This window comes from Silene latifolia, chromosome 5 (assembly GCF_048544455.1).
Source record: "Silene latifolia isolate original U9 population chromosome 5, ASM4854445v1, whole genome shotgun sequence".
Taxonomy (NCBI): domain Eukaryota; kingdom Viridiplantae; phylum Streptophyta; class Magnoliopsida; order Caryophyllales; family Caryophyllaceae; genus Silene; species Silene latifolia.
The window spans coordinates 18222629-18243420 of NC_133530.1; the positions used below are offsets into that span (position 1 = coordinate 18222629).

At 36.9% G+C, this 20792-nt stretch overlaps 2 protein-coding genes across 2 annotated transcripts in view; one reads left to right on the forward strand and one right to left on the reverse strand.

Annotated features, from left to right (window-relative positions):
• The window catches only part of LOC141656940 (uncharacterized), a 362888-nt gene that overhangs the window by 122467 nt on the left and 219629 nt on the right, over positions 1-20792 (forward strand). The window lies entirely within an intron of this gene.
• On the reverse strand, positions 14996-19304 carry LOC141656945 (uncharacterized). Its single transcript, XM_074464038.1, has 6 exons — positions 18892-19304; positions 16948-17065; positions 16804-16859; positions 15984-16103; positions 15325-15438; positions 14996-15236 (listed from the first exon to the last, which is right to left on the reverse strand). The coding sequence occupies exons 1-6, from the start codon at positions 19174-19176 to the stop codon at positions 15156-15158; spliced, it is 774 nt and encodes a 257-aa protein (XP_074320139.1). The 5' UTR covers positions 19177-19304; the 3' UTR covers positions 14996-15155.

Sequence of the window (20792 nt, forward strand, 5' to 3'; positions counted from 1 at the left end):
GCCTGATCGGCCATCCTCCTAGCGGCGTCTAGGCCTAGACCCCCGTGCTTGATGAGCTCGTCCTTTAAGTTTCCCTTTGGGAGGCCTTTCATCAGTGCGAAAGCCGCCAGTTCGGGGTTTATCTCCCGAACCTGCTGAACCTTGCCGTCGAATCTCTTCACATAGCTTCGTAGAGACTCGCCCTCCTCCTGTTTGATGGTTAGGAGGTCCGACGTCTCCAAGGCTCTCCTCTTGTTGCAAGAGTATCGGGCTACGAAGGCGTCCTTTAGGTCGGCGAAGCAGTATACCGAGCCGTCGGGAAGCCCCTTGTACCAATTTTGAGTCATCCCGTGCAGAGTCGTTGGGAAGACTCGGCACCAGACCTCATCGGGCTGCTCCCATACCGACATGTAAGACTCGAAGGCCTCGGCGTGGTCGGTTGGGTCACTATCTCCTTTGTACGTGAACGCCGGCAACTTCAGCTTAGTTGGCACGGCGGTGTCAAGGACATAATCACTGAGTGGCTGTTTGACCACGTGTCGAATGACACGCGGCGATCGGCTCCTCGCATTCCTAGTCCGGCTCCTCTCCTCGTAGCGGGATGGACTCCTTCTTTGGCTCGGGCTTCTTCTTCGACTCTCCTGAGTCGGGCTTCTCTGGCTCCTCCGGGGTGTGCCTCGTCGGTGTTGCGGCGACGCTGTTCTCTCACGAGTACGAGAAGGACTTAGGTTTACCACGACCACCTTGGGCTCCTCCGGCGTCTTGGCATGATCTACTTCTCCCAGTGCTCCGTTCAAGTTTCTTGGGGTTACTTTCTGGGCCCTGGTTTCTTGGATGGTTTCCGCGGCTCCCGTTGGCGTGACAGTGTGAGCCGGCGTACTCCCAATTAGGTCCAGGAGCATCTTCAGTTTTGCTGTGTCAACCATATGTCCCATGATGGTGACCTGGTTGACGGGCGACGGCGTGTCTGGTATTATCGGCATACCGAATTCCGGTTGGATTACTCCACCGGTGGAGGGCTGTACAACTCCAGAATGGTGGAAAGTATCATCTTGGCAGAGTGCGGTTTCGTCGGTCACTACTACCTGTTGTTGTTTTGACATCTTCTTAGCTTTTGTTGGGTGGGTTTTTTTGTGTTTTTGTTTTTGTTGTTTGGGAGTGAATGTGACTAGCTTCTAGTGTCTTTCCCACAGACGGCGCCAATTGTTCCGGGTTTAATTCCAGAGCAGATATTTGTTACCACTCGTGGCTCGTAGAATGATGTCCTTGCTTGAATCCTCCTTGCGGTCTCCTGAAACGATGAACAAGCGAGGGCTCGGCTTTGGCGAGCGTACTCACTCCGACGCTCAAGTCAGTAAACTTAGAGAGAAGTTGTTATAACTTGGCTAAGAGTGTATTGTAGAGAGATAAGGAAGATATTACCAGATGAATAGTGGTTATTAGGTCAATTTTGTGGATCCTTTCCTCAATGAAGGTTGAGGAGTATTTATAGACTTTCACCTTTTGTCACGTAGTGGCCAAGTGGCCAAGTGGCTGGCAGGTGGAAAGACCGTTCTACCCTCGGCCGATAGACCTATGGCAGGCCGGCCGAGGGTCCTTGAATATGAGTACGCGGATATGTGTCCCGGCTGGCTAGTTGTCGGCGAGACCCAGGGTGAAGCCGACGGATTGCATCGGCTAGGTATGTCTAAGTCGTTGACTTTGCCGTGGATATCTTTGACCTTGCTCAATATGTTGACTTGGTCAGCGATGCAGAATATGCCCCATCAGTATAAGTTGTAATACTCCGTATTTATAAGTCTTGGGGTACTCTATCGAGTAGGCCTTACTCTGTCGAGTAAGGGTAAGTTTCGAGATAAAATAGTTTCTGACCTGTTGGGTACTCGATCGAGTAGCTGGGGCACTCGATCGAGTAGGGGGGTACTTAATCGAGTAGCCTTGGGTACTCGATCGAGTAGCCGGTTTACGGGGTGATAATTCGACGGGTTTTGTTAATAACACGGATTAATATATAAATCTTTCCGTCACTTTCATAATACACCTTTACAAACCTAATAACATTAAAGGGAGATTCAAATTCGTTCTTCGCATTCATCCGTGTTGTTGACAAATCCGGAACTTGAGAGGTCGGATTTCATCGTTCTTTACACCTTTGTGATCCTTGCGTCGAGGGTAAGATCTGCATACCAATTTTATAGTATTTCGTCAAGTTTCGTTAAACCCTAATTTTGGGATTGGGGGTTTTTATGATTTGTTAAGGTTAGATTGTGATTATGTGATTATGTGATAGGAGAAGGATTTGTAAAGGAGAGGTTTTGAGGCATTTGCTAGATCGTCGATGATTGTGTTGCTTTCGGTAGGATTTCCTACTCGGTATTAGTCCCATAATGGGATGATTGTTGATGTGTTGAGATTGATTGTTTAATATCGTAATTGTGTTGTGACGGTGGTTGATTGTGATTATTGATTAATATCGTAATTGTGTTGTGACGGTTGTGATTGTGATTGTTGTCTCTGGTTCTCGAGATGCGTTCTCGGTTGAGTGGAGTCACTTGCGGGAGTGGCTTCACGCCCTAGTTTCGCCCTTCGTGGAACCCGCCACGGAAGGGGATGTGCACATTAATGGACGGGGTTATCGCTCTTGTTATGTGGAGCGGGGATTTGGTGGTACGGCTGCGGTCCCCCCCTGGCGGGCTGGTCCGGTGGACGGTCGGTGATTGAGATGATTGGAGTTGGTTGGTTGTGTATGTGTGACAAGACAACCAACCAACTCCAATCATCTCAATCACCGATCGTCCACGGACCACCGCCAGGGGGACCGCATTGCACCCACCAAATCCCCGCTCCACATAACATGAGCGATAACCCCGTCCATTAATGTGCACATCCCTTCTGTGGCGGGTTCCACGAAGGGCGAAACTAGGGCGTGAAGCCACTCCCGCAAGTGACTCCACTCAGCCGAGAACGCATCTCGAGAACCAGAGACAACAATCACAATCACAACCGTCACAACACAATTACGATATTAATCAATAATCACAATCAACCACCGTCACAACACAATTACGATATTAAACAATCAATCTCAACACATCAACAATCATCCCATTATGGGACTAATACTGAGTAGGAAATCCTACCTGGAAAGCAACACAATCATCAGACGATCTAGCAGCTGTGTCAAAACCTCTCCTTTACAAATCCTTCTCCTATCACATAATCACAATCTAACCTTAACAAATCATAAAAACCCCCAGTCCCAAAATTAGGGTTTAACGAAACTTGACGAAATACTATAAAATTGGTATGCATATCTTACCCTCGACGCAAGGATCACAAAGGTGTAAAGAACGATGAAATCCGACCTCTCAAGCTCCGGGATTTGTCAACAACACGGATGAATGCGAAGAACGTAACTTGAATCTCCCTTTTAATGTTATTAGGTTTGTAAAGGTGTATTATGAAAGTGACGGAAAGATTTATATATTAATCTGTGTTATTAACAAAACCCGTCGAATTATCACCCCGTAAACCGGCTACTCGATCGAGTACCCAAGGTACTCGATCGAGTACCCCCCTACTCGATCGAGTGCCCCAGCTACTCGATCGAGTACCCAACAGGTCAGAAACTATTTTATCTCGCAACTTACCCTTACTCGACGAGTAAGGCCTACTCGATAGAGTACCCCAAGACTTATAAATACTGAGTATTACGATCTTCCCTCCTTAAAAAGAACTTCGTCCCGAAGTTCAACCCATACATAAAAACAAACATACTAACTCGATCAAGACACAACAACGTGACTAAGAACTCAAAACAAAACTCCAACCCAAACATGAACTCGTAACACCAACTTCACTAACTATTCCTACCTCCACAACATGGCTCACGATATCGTATCAACTCCATTATATCTCTCTCAACACTAACTCCATACCCTACCAAAATACTCATAACATCAAACGGAATGTTACATAAGTAATATGAACTTTACAAATACTCAAAAATTTCTTGGTAAACTACGTTGGTTGTAATATTCGATGTACGCTTGTTACTGTCGCAGATTAATAGTTTAAGGCCTTGTTTGTTTGTAACCCTCGAGATCGCGACATAAAGTTGTCCATGTCTGAAGATCGGTCTTGGAAGATAAATGTTCACTTGAGATAAGGACTAGCCCTGGCTTTTAATTTGTTTATTGCCATGGCAAAACAAACAGCAATGGGAAATTGTCTTCTACTGAACCGGACTGGAAATTTACTGGAATCTGAAGGAGTGGGTGTAATGCGGGCAATGTGCACTCTATCGCCTTTATGACTACCAGTCAAAACTGTACAGCTAATAACGTGTCTCCCTAAATCTGTCACTATTAATCTGGTACCATTGCACAACCCACACGATTGATCAATATTTCTAAGGAGCATAACCATAGCACCGACTTTCAATCTTAATTCATGGTTAGGGAGGCCAGAACATTTAATATTGTTCAAGAATTCTGTAGAGTAAAGGTTAGGCTCGTCCATAGTTCTATCATCTCTACTAACCTCATCAGAGCTTAAGTAAATTCTCTCTTGCTCATGGATAAGAGATAACACATAATCATTTACATCTTAAACTATTTCGTGAGTGGGTGCAAGAATTGCCCTTTCTTGAATATAATTTAGGTCCCATAACCGGTTTTGAAGATCAGGATAAGTGATATCTACTAAGGAGGCAATGGGATCAGTCACGTGTTGAATAAGTATATCGTCGGGGAACTCTATGTCAACCTCGGCATCACCATCATTTGGATCCCCGACCAACCCATCTCCAATTTTCAGAATCCACTCCGAGAATTTCCTTATCTCATCTACATTAGTGTCTTCACTTCCGGCTTGTAAGCGCATATTTTTAGTCAATGTAAGCACCTGAAATTTAAGACATACACATCTTAAAACAGTGAAAGAAAATATAAATTAATTGAATAGCGTTTTAGTACCCTTTTGGAAACTAAGTTTTGAACATACCTTACATGAACTCCACAAATACGACGAACAAAGAGAAGCATGCACAACATCAGCTCTGCTCCTTTTGAAACAACTAGGTAATGTTTGGCGAAAATCGCCACCAAAAACTACCACTTTCCCGCCAAATGGTAGTGTTGCATTACGCGCATCTACAACACGCATGACGTCTTTCAAACTTCTATCAACAGCCTCGAAACCATGTTTATGAGTCATCGGCGCTTCGGCCCATATAATGAGCTTCGCTCTGATCAGCAATTCCGCTAAATCAATACCAGGTTTAGTTCTGGGGCAAGTGGAGTTCTCGGTGAGATTGATTGGAATGCCAAGTCTCGCGTGCGCTGTTCTACCACCAGGTATCAACGTTGCTGCAATTCCGTTAGATGCAACAGGCAAAACAATTTCACCCTTGCTTCTGAGGGCAGCACATAAAGTTCGCCAGATGAATGTTTGCCTTTGCTCCACTATCATCGCTGATTAAAAATCTCACCTTAAATCTGCATGTATCAAATATGATTATGTAGTAAGATATTTATGTATACATAATGATATCTTAGAATAAATATACATGGGATTTTACCTTGTTGCTCTATCTTCGCTGCCCTCTTAATGGGCATTACAACTTTCGTCTGAGCAGTGCCATTTGCCATGCCTCTTCCCAACTGGACTTGTACACTTTTGGCATATATTACGGTACCATCCAAAAGTGTCGTCTATTTCAGTTAAGTATGCTAGTGTCACATATTTGCCAGCCTGTTTTGTACATCTGATTTTAGTTAAGTATTCAAAAACTAAAGAAACTAAAGTAATGGTTAATAAAGTTTGTGTATTATGTAAAGGCTAACCAATTCAGTACACATGATTTCGTGTAGTGTCTTGCAACTATCATCCAATATTGTCTTGTTCTTGCTTTCAACAACTCCTTTGCTTTTACCAGGCCTTGCTCTTAATCTGCATTATTTGGTGTGTTAGATGAAGTAAACTTGTTTCTGTAGTTTTTATGTTTAAAAAAAATTCTGTTTTTTTGTATGTGCCCACCTTGCCCTAATATCATGTGCCTCTGGTATGTCCGGATTAACATAAATCTTAGTCGCATCGTCTACAGTTGATAGACGTATATGTCCTCCTATAATTCGAAAAAAATAAGCAAATATTTAGTGTGAATTTAAATTGAAGTAATCTGGAAAATCTGAAAAATAGTGTTTATTTTAATGAGCTGGGCATGTAACGTAGATGTTACCTTTTGTGACTACCCTTTCCACGCATTGTAAAACAATATCTGGTTTCTCCGACTTGTAGCGAAGATTTGTTGCTATATGTTCACCGTCTTTAGTGTATGGCCCCCACATCCAAAATGATAATTGAGTATCGCTGCAATTTGATTAGGATTGTTTTGATAAGTAATGTGACATTTTTTTGAAATAAACTTTGAAATTATGTTGAGAATCGAAAATAATATTAGTCTTACGTTTGGTTTGCCAAGTCTAGTGCCATTCTTTTGGAGTTGTTATGTACAAAGACAGCTTTGTAGTCATCTACTCCTCCTATGACATCTATAATAATATAAAATTTATTTAGTAAATTATACATAAAATATTAAATTCACTGTGGTAAGCATTAAATATGAGATTAAACAACATTTATAAAATTAAGGTGTTAATGATGATACCTATTAGTTGCCTTCCTTCTAGTTTGTTTCTAATGATATCTTCAAAACCGACAAACTTAAAATCATGCTTTGGGATTGAGCCACACTCTATTTCATCAATGGTTGTCCGCGTACCAAATCTGATCCGACACTTGTGTGTTGTTGCCAGGTTGAATCTGTGGTTACGAATTGTTTGGAATCTACCAATTTTGTATGTCTTCCCTTCTTGAATTCTTCCATCGTATTTCTTAATAAGTGATTTTGTGATTAATCCTTGAGTAACATTTTTCTCTTCATCAACCAATAAGAACTCAACTTTATGAAAATACCCTTTTCCTTGATTATTCCAATCGTCTTTTTTCCATTTCCTTATCACCCTTGCTTTTATGTATACATTGAAGTCTCCTTCTTGAATTTCAGCAATCGTTTTTTGGGTCGGTTGTTCCATTGTTGAATGTATTTTGTTAATGTGTTGTTTGTTTGGAAATAAGTGGCTGGAAAGGTTTGATGATTATATGGATGGAGTTAAATATGGGTTTTGGGTAGTGTGGGGGAGTTAATTGATAATGGCAGATTGTGGATTGTGGATGTAGTAGTGGTAATGTGGTATGATGTGTGGGAAGTTATTTGATAATCTGTAATTTTAATTTAATTAATTAATTAATTTACTTAAATTTGTTATTAATTAATATCATAATTGTGTATGTATTTTCATTGAACTACAGTATTAATATTAATATTCCGATTCTTATTGTGTTACAGTTGTGGACATTTTGAGATTTTATAAAGGTTCGATATCGATGATGAATGGGGGTGAATGAACTCGGTTTTTTTTAGCCTTGAGGTAGGTATGATTACTATTGGCAGCTAACTAAAATGCCACCCCACAAAAAGTGGTATGGCGGCATTTAGTTATTGTTACCGAGTTTTCATTAAATCTCGATGATGAGTGGTATGATACCGATCTGAGAGATCTTTTATATTTTTTCATTTTTGTTTAAATTATTTGGTTTTTTTTTAATTATTTTTTACATTATTGTATTTTTTTTCTCGTCTTGATGTCAAGCAAAACAAAATGGAAGCAAAGGTCGTCCAACATTTGATGAATATAACGGATTGTAATTTGTATTCATCTGTCTCTAATTTACATTATGATTTTTAGATTTTATTTATGTAATTTGTAATATTTTATTTCGTAATAATGTAATTTTATTTAATTTTTTGATTTTAGATTTTAAATATCGTTTTTGTATTAACCGCCAGAATCATTAGACGTTATTTAGACTGATTAACACCAAATATATGAATTTCTCTATTTCTGAGAGCGATTAATTCATGAAATTTTGGTAGGGGTCGACATAACTTGTAATTTCTAATCTTTTGTCAAGCTATCATAGAAATCTATTGTAATTTTGTTTTGTAAATAGATTTTGTATGTAGATTTTTTTTAGTCGGTAGAATATTTACACGGAATAAATAACAACTATTGTTCAAGACGGAAATTAAACACGAAAATATCAGCAAATGTGGGGAGAGAGTAATTAATTCCCCAAAATTTTGTTGGGGCCCACCACTGCTGAATTTAAGAAAACAATAGAAATCCAAGAAAGAACCCAGCTTTTATACTAGGTAGATGGAAAAGGACAACAAATGACCGAAATAGAGAAAGTATATAGTATACCATTTTTCTAACGTGTCCACGGTAATATTATTATTATTATCATATATCGTAATATTTTCCAACAACGAGCAATCCTATCCTCGGGCTCATTAGCCTCCTGCCTCCCTATATAAATATAAGCGTAGCTTCTCTGACATGAAGATGGTTTGCGAAGGTGTATGTAAGAGTTACACTTTCGTCAAGTAATAACATATGGAACGGATCTAGCAAGGATGGTCCATTCCCTTGCAAATACAGCAACAAGTTCTGTGACTATATGATTAGAATTACAAAGCGAATTCTTCGATTCCTGCTGTTTAAACTGATAAATAGGAAAACAGTAACCTTCTAAGAATTTTTATTAGAGATTCAGAGATGACTGAAATTAACAAATCATGCACATTTACGGTAAAACTCGACAAAAGAACTATATTCATCACAATAATAGAAGACACTAATCTCATTATTAATTTATTTATTATGACTCGTCTTGAAGAAAATAAGATTAAATAAAAAAGAAAAATAAAACGTTTAACAAATGCATAGGTAGCAAAGACTTAAAAAAGAAGTCAAAGTTGGGAAATAATTAGGAAGCTAACAGAGTTGTTTATATACTAAAAAAATTTCTTATTGCTTTGTTTTATGATTTCAATTAAAATAAAATTGAAATTGAAAAGAGGCGGCAAGACATGTTATACAATGCAACTATAACTCTACAACAAGTATGGTTCATGAGAGGACTCTATTAATTATACTCCCTCTTATTCATTTTAACTCTCCCTTTTCAAAAGGGCACACAAATTAAGGGGAGAATTATTTTATTGTAAAGTATTGTGGTGGTGTAAGGTAATTAGAGAGAGGGAAGATATTATTGTGGGGTAAGATGATTAAAATAAGTATTGTTGTGGGATAATGTGATTAAAATAAGATAAAGTAGTATGAGTATTGTGGGGTATTGTTGTGGTGTAAGATGATTAAAATAAGTAAAAAACTTTACTAAATAAGGAAATGAGGAGAGTTATATGAATAGATGAAAAAGGAAAGAGGGGAGTTAAAATGAATAGGAGGGACTATAGTTTATTATCTCTCTCTTAATATAATATACCTGTATATCTATTTAATTAGTTTTTTTTTTTTTTTTTTTTTTTTTTTTTTTTTTTTAGCCCCGAAAGAAAGCTAGTTATTTGCTATTACACGTGGAATAGCAACCCCAAATATGTCTTCCCGAAGGATGGGACGCAACTCATTAAACGGTATGTCTAAATGCGTAGGAATGGTACTGGACTACTAGCAGCCACTCCCCAATATGCTAACAAGTCCGTCGCTCTATTTGCCCGGGTCAATTTGCAATCAATCAATCAATCAATCAATCAATCAATATATATAACTAAAGGAGGCTTTTTTTTTTCTAATTATACTATTAGCATTAGAATTAGGAGATAATTAATTATTTGCAATTTTTCTATTACAATTAGGAATATAATTTTCCTATTCGAAATGAGAATTAATTAATTATTTTATAATTTCCCTATTAGAAATAGGCAATGAATTAACAATTTATTAAGGCTTTTTGTTTCCTAATTATACTATTAGAATTAGGAGATAATAATTATTTAACATTTTTCTATTATAATTAGGAATATGATTTTCCTATTAGAAATGAGAATTAATTGATTATTTTACAATTTTATTATTAGAAATAGGAAATAAATTAATTATCTACAATTTATTAATATTAAAAAACTATTCATTAGTATTTGTCCACTTTTTATTAAATTAGAAGGAAAAAAAAACATTTGATATATTTATAATATCCAATTTTATAACAGCTTTCGATTAAAAAAATGAGGTATTATGAGGCTAAAAGGCCCTAGGCCGAACTGGGTTGTGACAAATGTGCATACATAATACGTACTACATGGAATTTACTCATATAAAGAGTAAAATGAACGCTGAAATATGCCCCTACGTCTTTTGTTATTGCTAATGTCATATTTAATTATACATAATACGAAGTTTATGTTTCAAATGTCATATGTATTTCTCCTACTAATTTTAAAGTTATTTCCCTCACAATACACTTCAACTTCTATTGATAATTTATTATTATATTATTTACATTCATTTGTCATTATATAAAAGTATATTAATCAAAATTTAAATAAGATATTCACAAAATATTGATAAGTACAAAGTTTGATATCTATTTTTCAAGGAGTATTAAAAGATAAAGAAAGTTGCTGCTAATTTGCGAATCGAAATATCATATTATGACAAATGAGTAAATGTGTTGAAAAACTTTATTGTGCGATTGTTTTACAATTTAAAGTAAAAATGGTGCCACGAGTAATGAAATATATTTGAATGAGGCTTGAAGGTAAATTAGATACACTTATTATAGAAGTATGTATAAGGTTAAGATTCAATTCAAGCAACGATCAACATTAAAAAAAAGTCATGAAAAACACATAAAAGGGTAAGAGTAGTCTTTCCCTAACATAGTGAAGATCGTCTCTCTCAAGCTTTTCTTCTGACAAATTTGCATGCATAAAAAACGGAACTATTCAATTATATGGAGCAAACTAATTATTGTTGATGCTATACATATTTTTTTTTGTGTAAATTGAGCACACCATCACTATAATTTAGGGAGAGATACGAATTGGGGAAGGGTGAGACATATTCGTCATGCATAATACGATGCTTTAACCACCTTTAGGCAAAAATATAAAAATAAATGAAAAAATTTAAACCTAAAAGGGGGTCACGTACTTGCCAACTCTTCTATAGTTCTCACCGCATTAATATTCTCATGAAGTATATGACATTTATTTCATATTAATAAAAACATGATTATACTGCTTCGTACAATTTGTGATTTATAACTTTTAGCTAACTTATTTGAACTTGTTTAAATTTATATATTTTAAGTGAAAAATATTAATTATAAATATGATAAAGATAAAGTTTGATCTTTGATTTCCTCAGAGATTAAAAAAAAACTCAATTTTTATTTTCTTATAATATACTAATTAAAGGTCCTAATGTAAAACAAGAAATTACACCACAATCTACTATTTCAATATGTCGATGATCAACACTCAAAATACCACATTTGTTATTTAAATAGTGTAAAAACTCTCAAAATGCTAAAAAAAATGTTCAATATGTCGTTATCAAACAAAACCTAAGTTTCGGCATTTTTTTTGTCATGTTCAACTTTAATCTTTACGGGATGTAAAAATGATGAAGTTCAGAAATTAAGTTGCGGTTAGTTTTCTGTTAGTTAGATGGACTTTTCAAGAGAGAGATGAAAGCTTTGCATTTTAGACCGTTTTATGTGTGAACCGAAGGGATTAAGTAGTGGGCTAATGGTTGTTTCGAGTCGGAATGAGGTTGATTGCGACGAGTTGGTTGACTAAAGTTTTTCCTTACTAGATCTAGAAAGGGGATAATAATTATGAGATGATAAAATTTGAAGAAAAAAGGACAATAAAAATGAGATGAAGGTAGTAATATTTATTTATACAAAATGAAATAAATAGCAAAGTTCGTGTATATATATAATATTCAAACTTATTCAGTTTACAAACATAGTACCCAAACACTTTGTTTGAGTATTTGGAATGGAGGTAGGGGAGGGGATGAGAAAAAGACGAGGCAGGGAAAGGGAGAGAGATAAGAGGGAAGATTGCTTCTTAAACTTTTCTTTGTTGAAGGAGAAATAAATTGTCTTCGATAAGGGAGACGAGGATCCGTATCATCTGGAGTAAAGATTGGTGTTTCATGGACGTGAATGTGATTTATGACTTCTTAGATGTAAAACGTGGCAGAAAGGTAGTGATAATGGTAGAGAATTGGAGGTTGTTTCAAGTAGTAAGAACTAATCACAGTGGCTGATGTTTTATTTTGCGGGTAAATTAGTGGGGTGGAGGGAGGGTGCATTTGTGGAGGGTGATGAGTTTAACGAGGATACTGATAATAAATAACGTTATTTATCAGCAAAATATCGCTTGCATTAAAACATATAGGTAACATGAATTATAACAAGAAACCTCAAAAGATCATATCGATAAACTTAATATTGACCCCATCAATCCAAATTAAAGTAAAATATTAATTGTAACAACATTGTCGAGAGTAAGGGTTAGTTTCTATTGGATTGTGGATTTTTCTAGAAGTAGGGTTTAGTTTTTCACTTGGTTGGATAAATTTGAGAGAAGTTTCGAAGACAAGGATTGATATTTCAAGGGATGAGATTGTTTTAGATCATGTGTGTGAATAAGGAAGAAAAATAAGGATCTGCATGAAGGATTTTTTTTCAAATGTGAAGATTGGGGGCAAGACTATTGTTATAGGGGGTGTCATAAGCAGGCCCAGCCATGTAGTATTGCGTTGGAATTTGGTTCACATTCAAAGGTACGTCTATAGTTTGACCGGGAGATATAACATTTAACTACCTGTAAATGTTTTAATGTAATTACCATTTGACCCAACAATGATTAAATTATGGTTGTTATTTAAAGAAGGAGATTTGTTGCATCATTGAGTTGATTATGCAAAGTAGATATTATTGTTTTCGTTGACCAATTGAAAAACAAACAGGTATTAATGAACAAAATCTAAAAACTCTCAGTCCCAAGTATCATATATATAAACTTCATATTGGTTTTATTTTCTTAAAAAAAGAACATTGTCGAGAGCAAGGGTTAGTTTCCATTGGATGGTGGATATTTCTAGAAGTAAGGGTTTAGTTTCTCACTTAGTTGGATAAATTTGAGACAAGTTTTTGGAGATAAGGATCGATCTTTCAAGGGATGAGATTGTTTTAGATCATGTGTGTCAAATGAGAAGATGGGGGCCAAGACTATTGCTATAGGGGGAGGGGGGTGGTCATAAGCAGCCCTAACCATGTAGTATTGCGTCAGAATTTGGTTCACATTCAAACGTACTTCTATAGTTTGACCGGGAGATATAACATTCTAACTACTTCTAAATGTTTTTACATAATTACAATTTGATCCAACAATGATTAAATTATGGTTGTTATTCGAAAGAAGAAGATTTGTTGCATCATTGAGTTGATTATGCAGAGTAGATATTATTGTTTTCCTTGACCAATTGAAAAACAAACAGGTATTAATGAACAAATTCTAAAAACTATCAGTCCATGTATTAATGAACATATTCCATTTTATTGTGAAATTTATCACACGTTATTTTAATATCCGTGCAACGCACGGGCAAGAAAACTAGTATCCAATGATTATGATGATAATACTCTTAAGACCTTCTCTTTGCATTTAATTTTGCTGAAATGAATTTACTAGCTGAATTTTTTGAACTGAACTTATAAAACCTTAAATGATAGAAAAACAGCTATAAATTAAGCTTAACTTTTCTGAACTGAACTTAACTCATATGAGCTTAACAAAACCATTGACAAAAGAATTTTGGCTTCTAACCTACTCCGTATATATTTACATATGGTCTCTTTAATAAATAGGAGAGTTATAATACGGTTTAAGAAAAGAAATATTAGAAAATTTTCTTCAGAAAAAATAATATCTAAAAGACATATTGTTCTTAACTCTAAAAAGGAGTCACGATACCTATATCTAATATGAAACCCATAAACTATCAATTATAAAAAAAAAAAAAAAAAAAAAAAACTAATAAAAAATACGTAAAATAAGTTGGGTATTAGCCTCCCTATATATACGGAGTATGATATCTCCCTATATAAGCGTAAGACTAAGATTATGATTCATATCTCTCATCTTTCCAACTCCTGCACAAAAGCTCTGTGATCTTATACCAATTACACCAAGTCATCAAAAATATCACCAGTTACCGGCAAAGACGATGACATCATCAACGTCAACGGCATACCACACCGACCAACCCATTTATAAGGAACCTAAATGCTACCTACTACTATTAGCAATTGGTTGTATTGTTGGTGTTGGTTTTTTGTTCAAATACCTTACTGACGACGCGAACGATAATCCTTATGTTTCCTACACATTTGACCTCGATTTTCTCGAGGTTAACAATATCACAAGCAATCAACCCAACGAAGGACAACTCAGGTTAAACCTTACCGTGACAACCCAGGTGCACGCCGAATACTTTAGAACGCTTAATGTGACTGTTGAATATGAAGATCAGTTAGTCTCTAACACAACCATTGCGCCTTTCTACCAAGATCCCCTATTCGAAAAAACCATACCTTTACAAATGGATATGGCCGATAAGAAATTGCCTAGTGAAGGAGTCTTGGAATTCACGGTTATTGTTCACGGCGACTATAGGGAAGTAGATCATCGATATGGTATTGGAGTCAGCTGCGACATGATGATGGTTTGCAAAGGCGTCAATGTTACACTTTCGTCAAGTAATAACACATGGAAGGGATCTACCAAGGACGGTCCATTCCCTTGCAAATACAGCACCAAAGGCTGGCACATGGATTCATGATTCTATAGGTATTTGCTTTGCTTAGGTTTGCAAAATTGTATTAGCTACCAATAATTGTTACTGTTGTTCGCTTTTCCGGTCTTTATTAATGTAGGCATGGAAGATAATATTTGTGTTTCAGATGATAATTTAGTTTATTTTTTACTGTTGAGGATAAATTTAAAACGAAAAAACCCGAAAATCTTACAGAAATTAGTCGCATCTAACAGTGAGGCACACGTACATAACAACATAGCATCATATCACTTCATATCAGAAACACAAGTCAAAAGCTACTGAACCCAATTCTAAACCTTAAACCTTACGATACCATGTTTAACAGAAATTCAGATTGCATCAAACAAGTTTTTTCAGAAGTTTTAAGACAGTTCTTTCACAAGCCCAATCTCATGCAGTTAGATGGCTTCCCCTGACTTCCTGCAGTTTCTCCCTGGTTGCTACTACGCTTCCAGCCGTCACAGTGAATGCCTGCAATAAAAGAACACCAGTCATTATTTGGCTGCAATTGGGTAGAGATTGATTAAACAATGTACAGGAAAGAAATGAGGAATACTACCTGTATCTTGCGAATGCCTTCCTCAGAGTTGAGAAAATTCAGAAATTCCAAGATTGTCTCACGGCTGCACAGGTCGCCTGGGACATCACCCTCGATAGCAAACAGCATGAAGATCTGTACATAGGAGGATGCAAATAAGGAAAATTAGTGAATACGTGTAATTGTTTAAGATACAACATGTTGCTACTCACATGAAGCGGCAACCAGAGATCATTTATGCAGTATAAGATCACTACTAGCAAACTAGCTTAGGTGTAGATGTCGGCTAGCTAAAACCTGGTAAAGACGTGCAGTGGAGATACTCATAACTTTGGTTCAAACTTCAAAACTAGAGAACATAAAATCGCTATTTATAATTTTCAGATGCGTTTATTTCTCAATGATCGTTTGAGAGGAGAACCCCCCATAAGGCTAGCCTAAGGTCCTCCTGCTCCTGCCCTTAACATAAAATGGCAAATCGGAGACTGGCTAACAGAAGGAATAAGATAAGCCGAAAAACTTGCTCTCTCCATTTCACTCATTGCAAGAATGACGAACATCATTTTTTATCATTCGAAGGTAATAAGCACAACACTCGTTAATTTTTTATCAGTAAAAACAGAATAAGAACAACACAATATATCTCATAGGAAAAAAAAAAACCAAAACTTCAACAGTACCTCAGCACAGCGAATTCCAGCTGACGAGTCCAAAGGGAAGTGATCAAGGCTGTCCAGAGGATCATACGGTGAAAATCCAACAGCAGCAGCATCAATCAAGCCATTATACCCCTTGCGCACCTTTCAAAAAAAGAAAAAGAAGTTGTCGTGTTACAGATAGCTATGCATTCGTAATGAAACCAACGGTCTTGTTCTCGTGGAGAATAATATTTATTCTTTGCACATTTATTACTGCAGGTCATCGTCACTGATCGATAAAACTCTCATACAATCAAAAGAATGAAATATACAAGAAGTGTTTCACAACACCTGCACAAATCAGACTTACTAGAAACTGGATAAAAGAACTTCAAAAAATTTCGCCTTTTTTTAAACAAACTTCAAATTATGAGCTACGATAACTTAAAAATCTTAGCACTGTTCAAATGTTTTTTCGGCTAATCGATCTACAGGACCACGAGTTATTACTCCCTAGAGAACAATCAAACAGCAAAAGTGAACTAGATACGTAGTCAAATTAGTTGTCCTGTTAGAGATAACCAGTCCATTCGGAATGAAACCAACAGACATGGAGAATAATCAAACAGCCAGGATGCAATAGAAAAATAGCAATGTATATTTATTTGTTCAAATCACCTCAATTCAGTCTATCGATAAGGATTGATTTAGTTCAATGATCGATAGCATTCTCATACAATTACAAGAATGAACTATACAAGACCCGTTTCACAACACCTGCACAGAACTTTAAAAATAGCACTCATAACAAACATGACCTTGTATATATAGTGCTAGCATTGCATACTTAAAAAAGACTAACCAGTGAGCGAGAGAAGATCCAGAGACCAAAGTCATTCATGAAGGATGGAGCAGCATCTACAATCAAAGGTTTTGTAAATGTAACTATAACCACATGGGTAAATAATCAACAACAAAAATACAGAAAGTAAAGTACACTGCGAACCTTTGAACATCTTCCTTGAGCGTTCAACAACATCTGAGTCATCATCAGTAAGAGCCATTCTTGATCCAACTGCATACAGCTTCAGTTGCGCCGTCTTTTGTTCATCAACCAGTAGGAGCTATCAATTGCACAAAATGCAGGTCAATATGTAACCAGAAACTTGTGAAACAGTTTATAACAGAATTACTATTGCGGCAAAGAATTATCAGCATGAAAGACTGCTCAAAATCTGCATATGCAAATACTCCCTCCGTCCCACTCATTTGTTAACCTTTGGTTAAAATACATAAAAGAAAAATTTGGACAGAAATTCAACCACCACGTTCCTGCTTTCCCTCATAAATAGGGAATACAGCATTCTGCAATTCTGTGGGTCGCAAAAACTAGCAAACTCGGGTCATTATATGTTGTAAGAAAGATCAAGTTATACTCTGCAGTCTGCACAACCCCAAAACCGATAAACAGGCAAACAGTAACCTTCTAAGAGTTTCTATTAGAGATCCAGAGATAACTGAAATTAACAAAATCATGCACATTTACGGTATCACCTATGGCGATAAACTCAACAATTGAACTACATTCATCACAGTAAGAAAGGAGAAAACTTTTTTGAGGATGAACTATGAACTACATTCATAGCTTAGTCATCCACATAGTTTACTACTCATATTTGGATCATGGCTTTTACTGTATTACAAAATCGTGTACTTCCTCCGTCCCAATCATTTGTTTTTGGAAGCTTAATCTTCCACAAACCAACATTGGAAAATTCAGAACTATTATTTAAATAAAGACGCTACCTTTTTTCTGGAAACTCCTTTTACAATCAAGATTCACAAAAACCCATGTTTTTAAACAGACATTAACAAAATAACAAAATCCCCAAAATATAAACCCTGATCATCATTAAAAAAATAAAGAAAACACATTTTTTTCTGGAAAAGAAGAGCCTTTTTAGCACAATCATGTTGAAAACCCAATAAATTACAGAAAGTATGAACTAACAGAGTTATTTATAACTCAGATTACAATAATAAAGTAGACAATTGATCTTTTGTAAGGCCGTCTTACAAATTAATTGTGTCAAACGGATATATAAACGAAAAATTCATAACCATAAAAGGGTTAAAAAACCGCTTCACACAAACTCAAGTAAAACCGACTCACAAAACCGTGTTTTAAAAACCCCTCTTTTTTTACTAAAATTCATGTTTCAAAACCCAGATCTACAATCTAAACTCCTTTTAATAATAACCCACATGCAAAACGCCTATTTTAACCCATGATTGTTAATAAAGAATCAATCTTTTATAGGAATTCGTTCAAAAATGAACATTTCACAATCAAAAATGTTTAAAAAATCACATTCCTTTAACGAAACACTTGTTTTTTCCAAGTCACAAAGCGTCAAAGTCCATGTTTTAAATTTAACGGAGTTTGATTCGATTAAATGGGTTGTACATAAATTACTCGATAAAATTACTCTGTATCATTTAGGACATGTACTCGAGAGGGGATCCTCTCCATTTCCTATTCTCTCCATTTTCTTCCATTTCCTCTAATAGAACAATATTTAATTATTATCCACTTTCAACCTTTTTCTTCAACTGACCGTTAGATCGTTTTGAGACGGAATCTAGACCATTAATAGGAAATGGAAGGAAATGGAGAGAGGAATAAATGGAGAGAAACTCAATTGCATGTACTCCATAATAAAGATCACAACTTTCCAAAGTCGCAAACTTTTTACTATTCCCTCCGTTTCAAATAATTGAGCCGGTATGCTTATAATAAAAGTCCAGTTCTTGTGACACTCATAAATACACCAATCACAAACTATATAAAAAACCGTCTTAGACTCATTGTTAGTCATCACATTGTAAGTAAGACGGTCTAATACAATAAAATTACTGGTAAACAACACAATTAAACCGGCGATTCTACCTGAACCCAAGCTAAAGTCTTGCCACGCAACAAAGGAAGGGAAGCAAAGCGACGAGTCCAAGCCGGAACCGTGCCGAATTGAATGAGGTTCCTTTGAATACCATCCATGGCTTTTCCAAAAATAGGAATTTCATTCACTGTATCATTCATGTTTGAATAGAACTCTTCAGCTGAATTTGCTGATGTTAATTCTGAGAACTCTTCAGCTGAAGTCTCTGATTTTGCAGCTTGTTTTTGTGCTTTTCTTTCTTTTCTTTTCTCCTTCTTACTGCTTGTACCTGCCATTGTTGTGTGTTTTTGAGAAATGTTGGTAAATATGCGGCTGTTCCTTAATTTGTGGCATCATGGTAGTAAATATATACTCCTCTATGTCCTATGTTGCTCTTGATACGGACATGTCACTCACCGTACGTATTAAACTAGGGTTTTTACCCTTTGGAAATAGGTGTTGGGTCCAAGTGGGCTCTCTCTTTAACTAAATGGGTTTGGTATCCTTAACTATGAGGTAAGATGTTCCATCTCCTTACCCAGCCGAATATCTCTTTAGAGATTATACATCATTTTATTGACGGTAGACACCCGATTTACATGTGAGATTATACATTATTTTAAGTTTTAAGAGGATCCTACATTTGATTCATTGTGTTATGAAGAAGCGTGAATATCTCGTGTTGGGCTTCTGTTGCACAGGTGTCAACTGTCCTTGTCAACTTTGGGCTTACTAGTTCTCCTTTCGAAAAGGACTCGTACTACAGTATTATATTTAGTGGGTACTTATAAAGATGAGTTTTCACTTTACACTACTAATGTGGGACATGGGTTACCACCCTGACAATCCTCCCCTCAAATCAAGGACCAGTCTGGTCAAGTGAGTGCCCCCACATACATGTCCATGTGCCCTATTTGGGAATTTGCTACACATGCATATCGAACATCCTCTACATAACATGTTCTGCATCCAATATACCCTGGACCGGATCCGCCCATAACATGTTCTGCATCCAATATACCCTGGACCTCCGCCCATAACATGTTCTGCATCCAATATACCCTGGACCGGATCCGCCCAACCTGATAAGGGTCCACCTAATCAATAGTTCTAGTACACAAATGGTCTTTTCCCCACAAGACCTATGACGCCTTTTCCTGAGCTAGGAGTTCCATGCCTTATGGTGTACAATTTCAAGTCTTGGGCCTCCTGGTGCATCCTCGTGTCTAGCCCAAGTCCATAATAGTACGATGTTGTCCCTTTGGGCCAAGCCCACATACGGTTTGTTATTGGACTTCATCCCAAAAGCCTCGTACTATTATTGTTCCGGGTGTAATTCCAGAGCAGATATTTGTTACCACTCGTAGCCCGTAGAATGATGTCTTTGCTTGAATCCTCCTTGTGGTCTCCTGAAACGATGAACAAACTGAGGGCTCGGCTTTGGCCGAGCGTACTCACTCCGACGCTCAAGTCAGTAAACTTAGAGAGAAGTTGTTGTAACTTGGCTAAGAGTGTATTGTAGAGAGATAAGGAAGATATTACCAGATGAATAGTGGTTATTAGGTCAATTTGTGGATCCTTTCCTCAATGAAGGTTGAGGAGTATTTATAGGCATTCACCTTTTGTCACGTAGTGGCCAAGTGGCCATGTGGCTATCAGGTGGAAAGATCATTTGTACCCTCGGCCGATGGACTGTGGCGAGGCTCGCCGAGGGTCTTGGATATGAGTACGCGGGTATGTGCCCGGTGGCTAGTTGTCGGCCGAGACCCAGTGACAGCCGATGGGCTCGTCGGCTAGGCTATCGAGTCGTTGACTTTCTTTGTGGATACCCTTGACCTTGCTCAATATGTTGACTGGGTCGCGGTCGAGAATATGCCCCATCAATTTGCCCCAGCGTAGTCTATCATCTTGC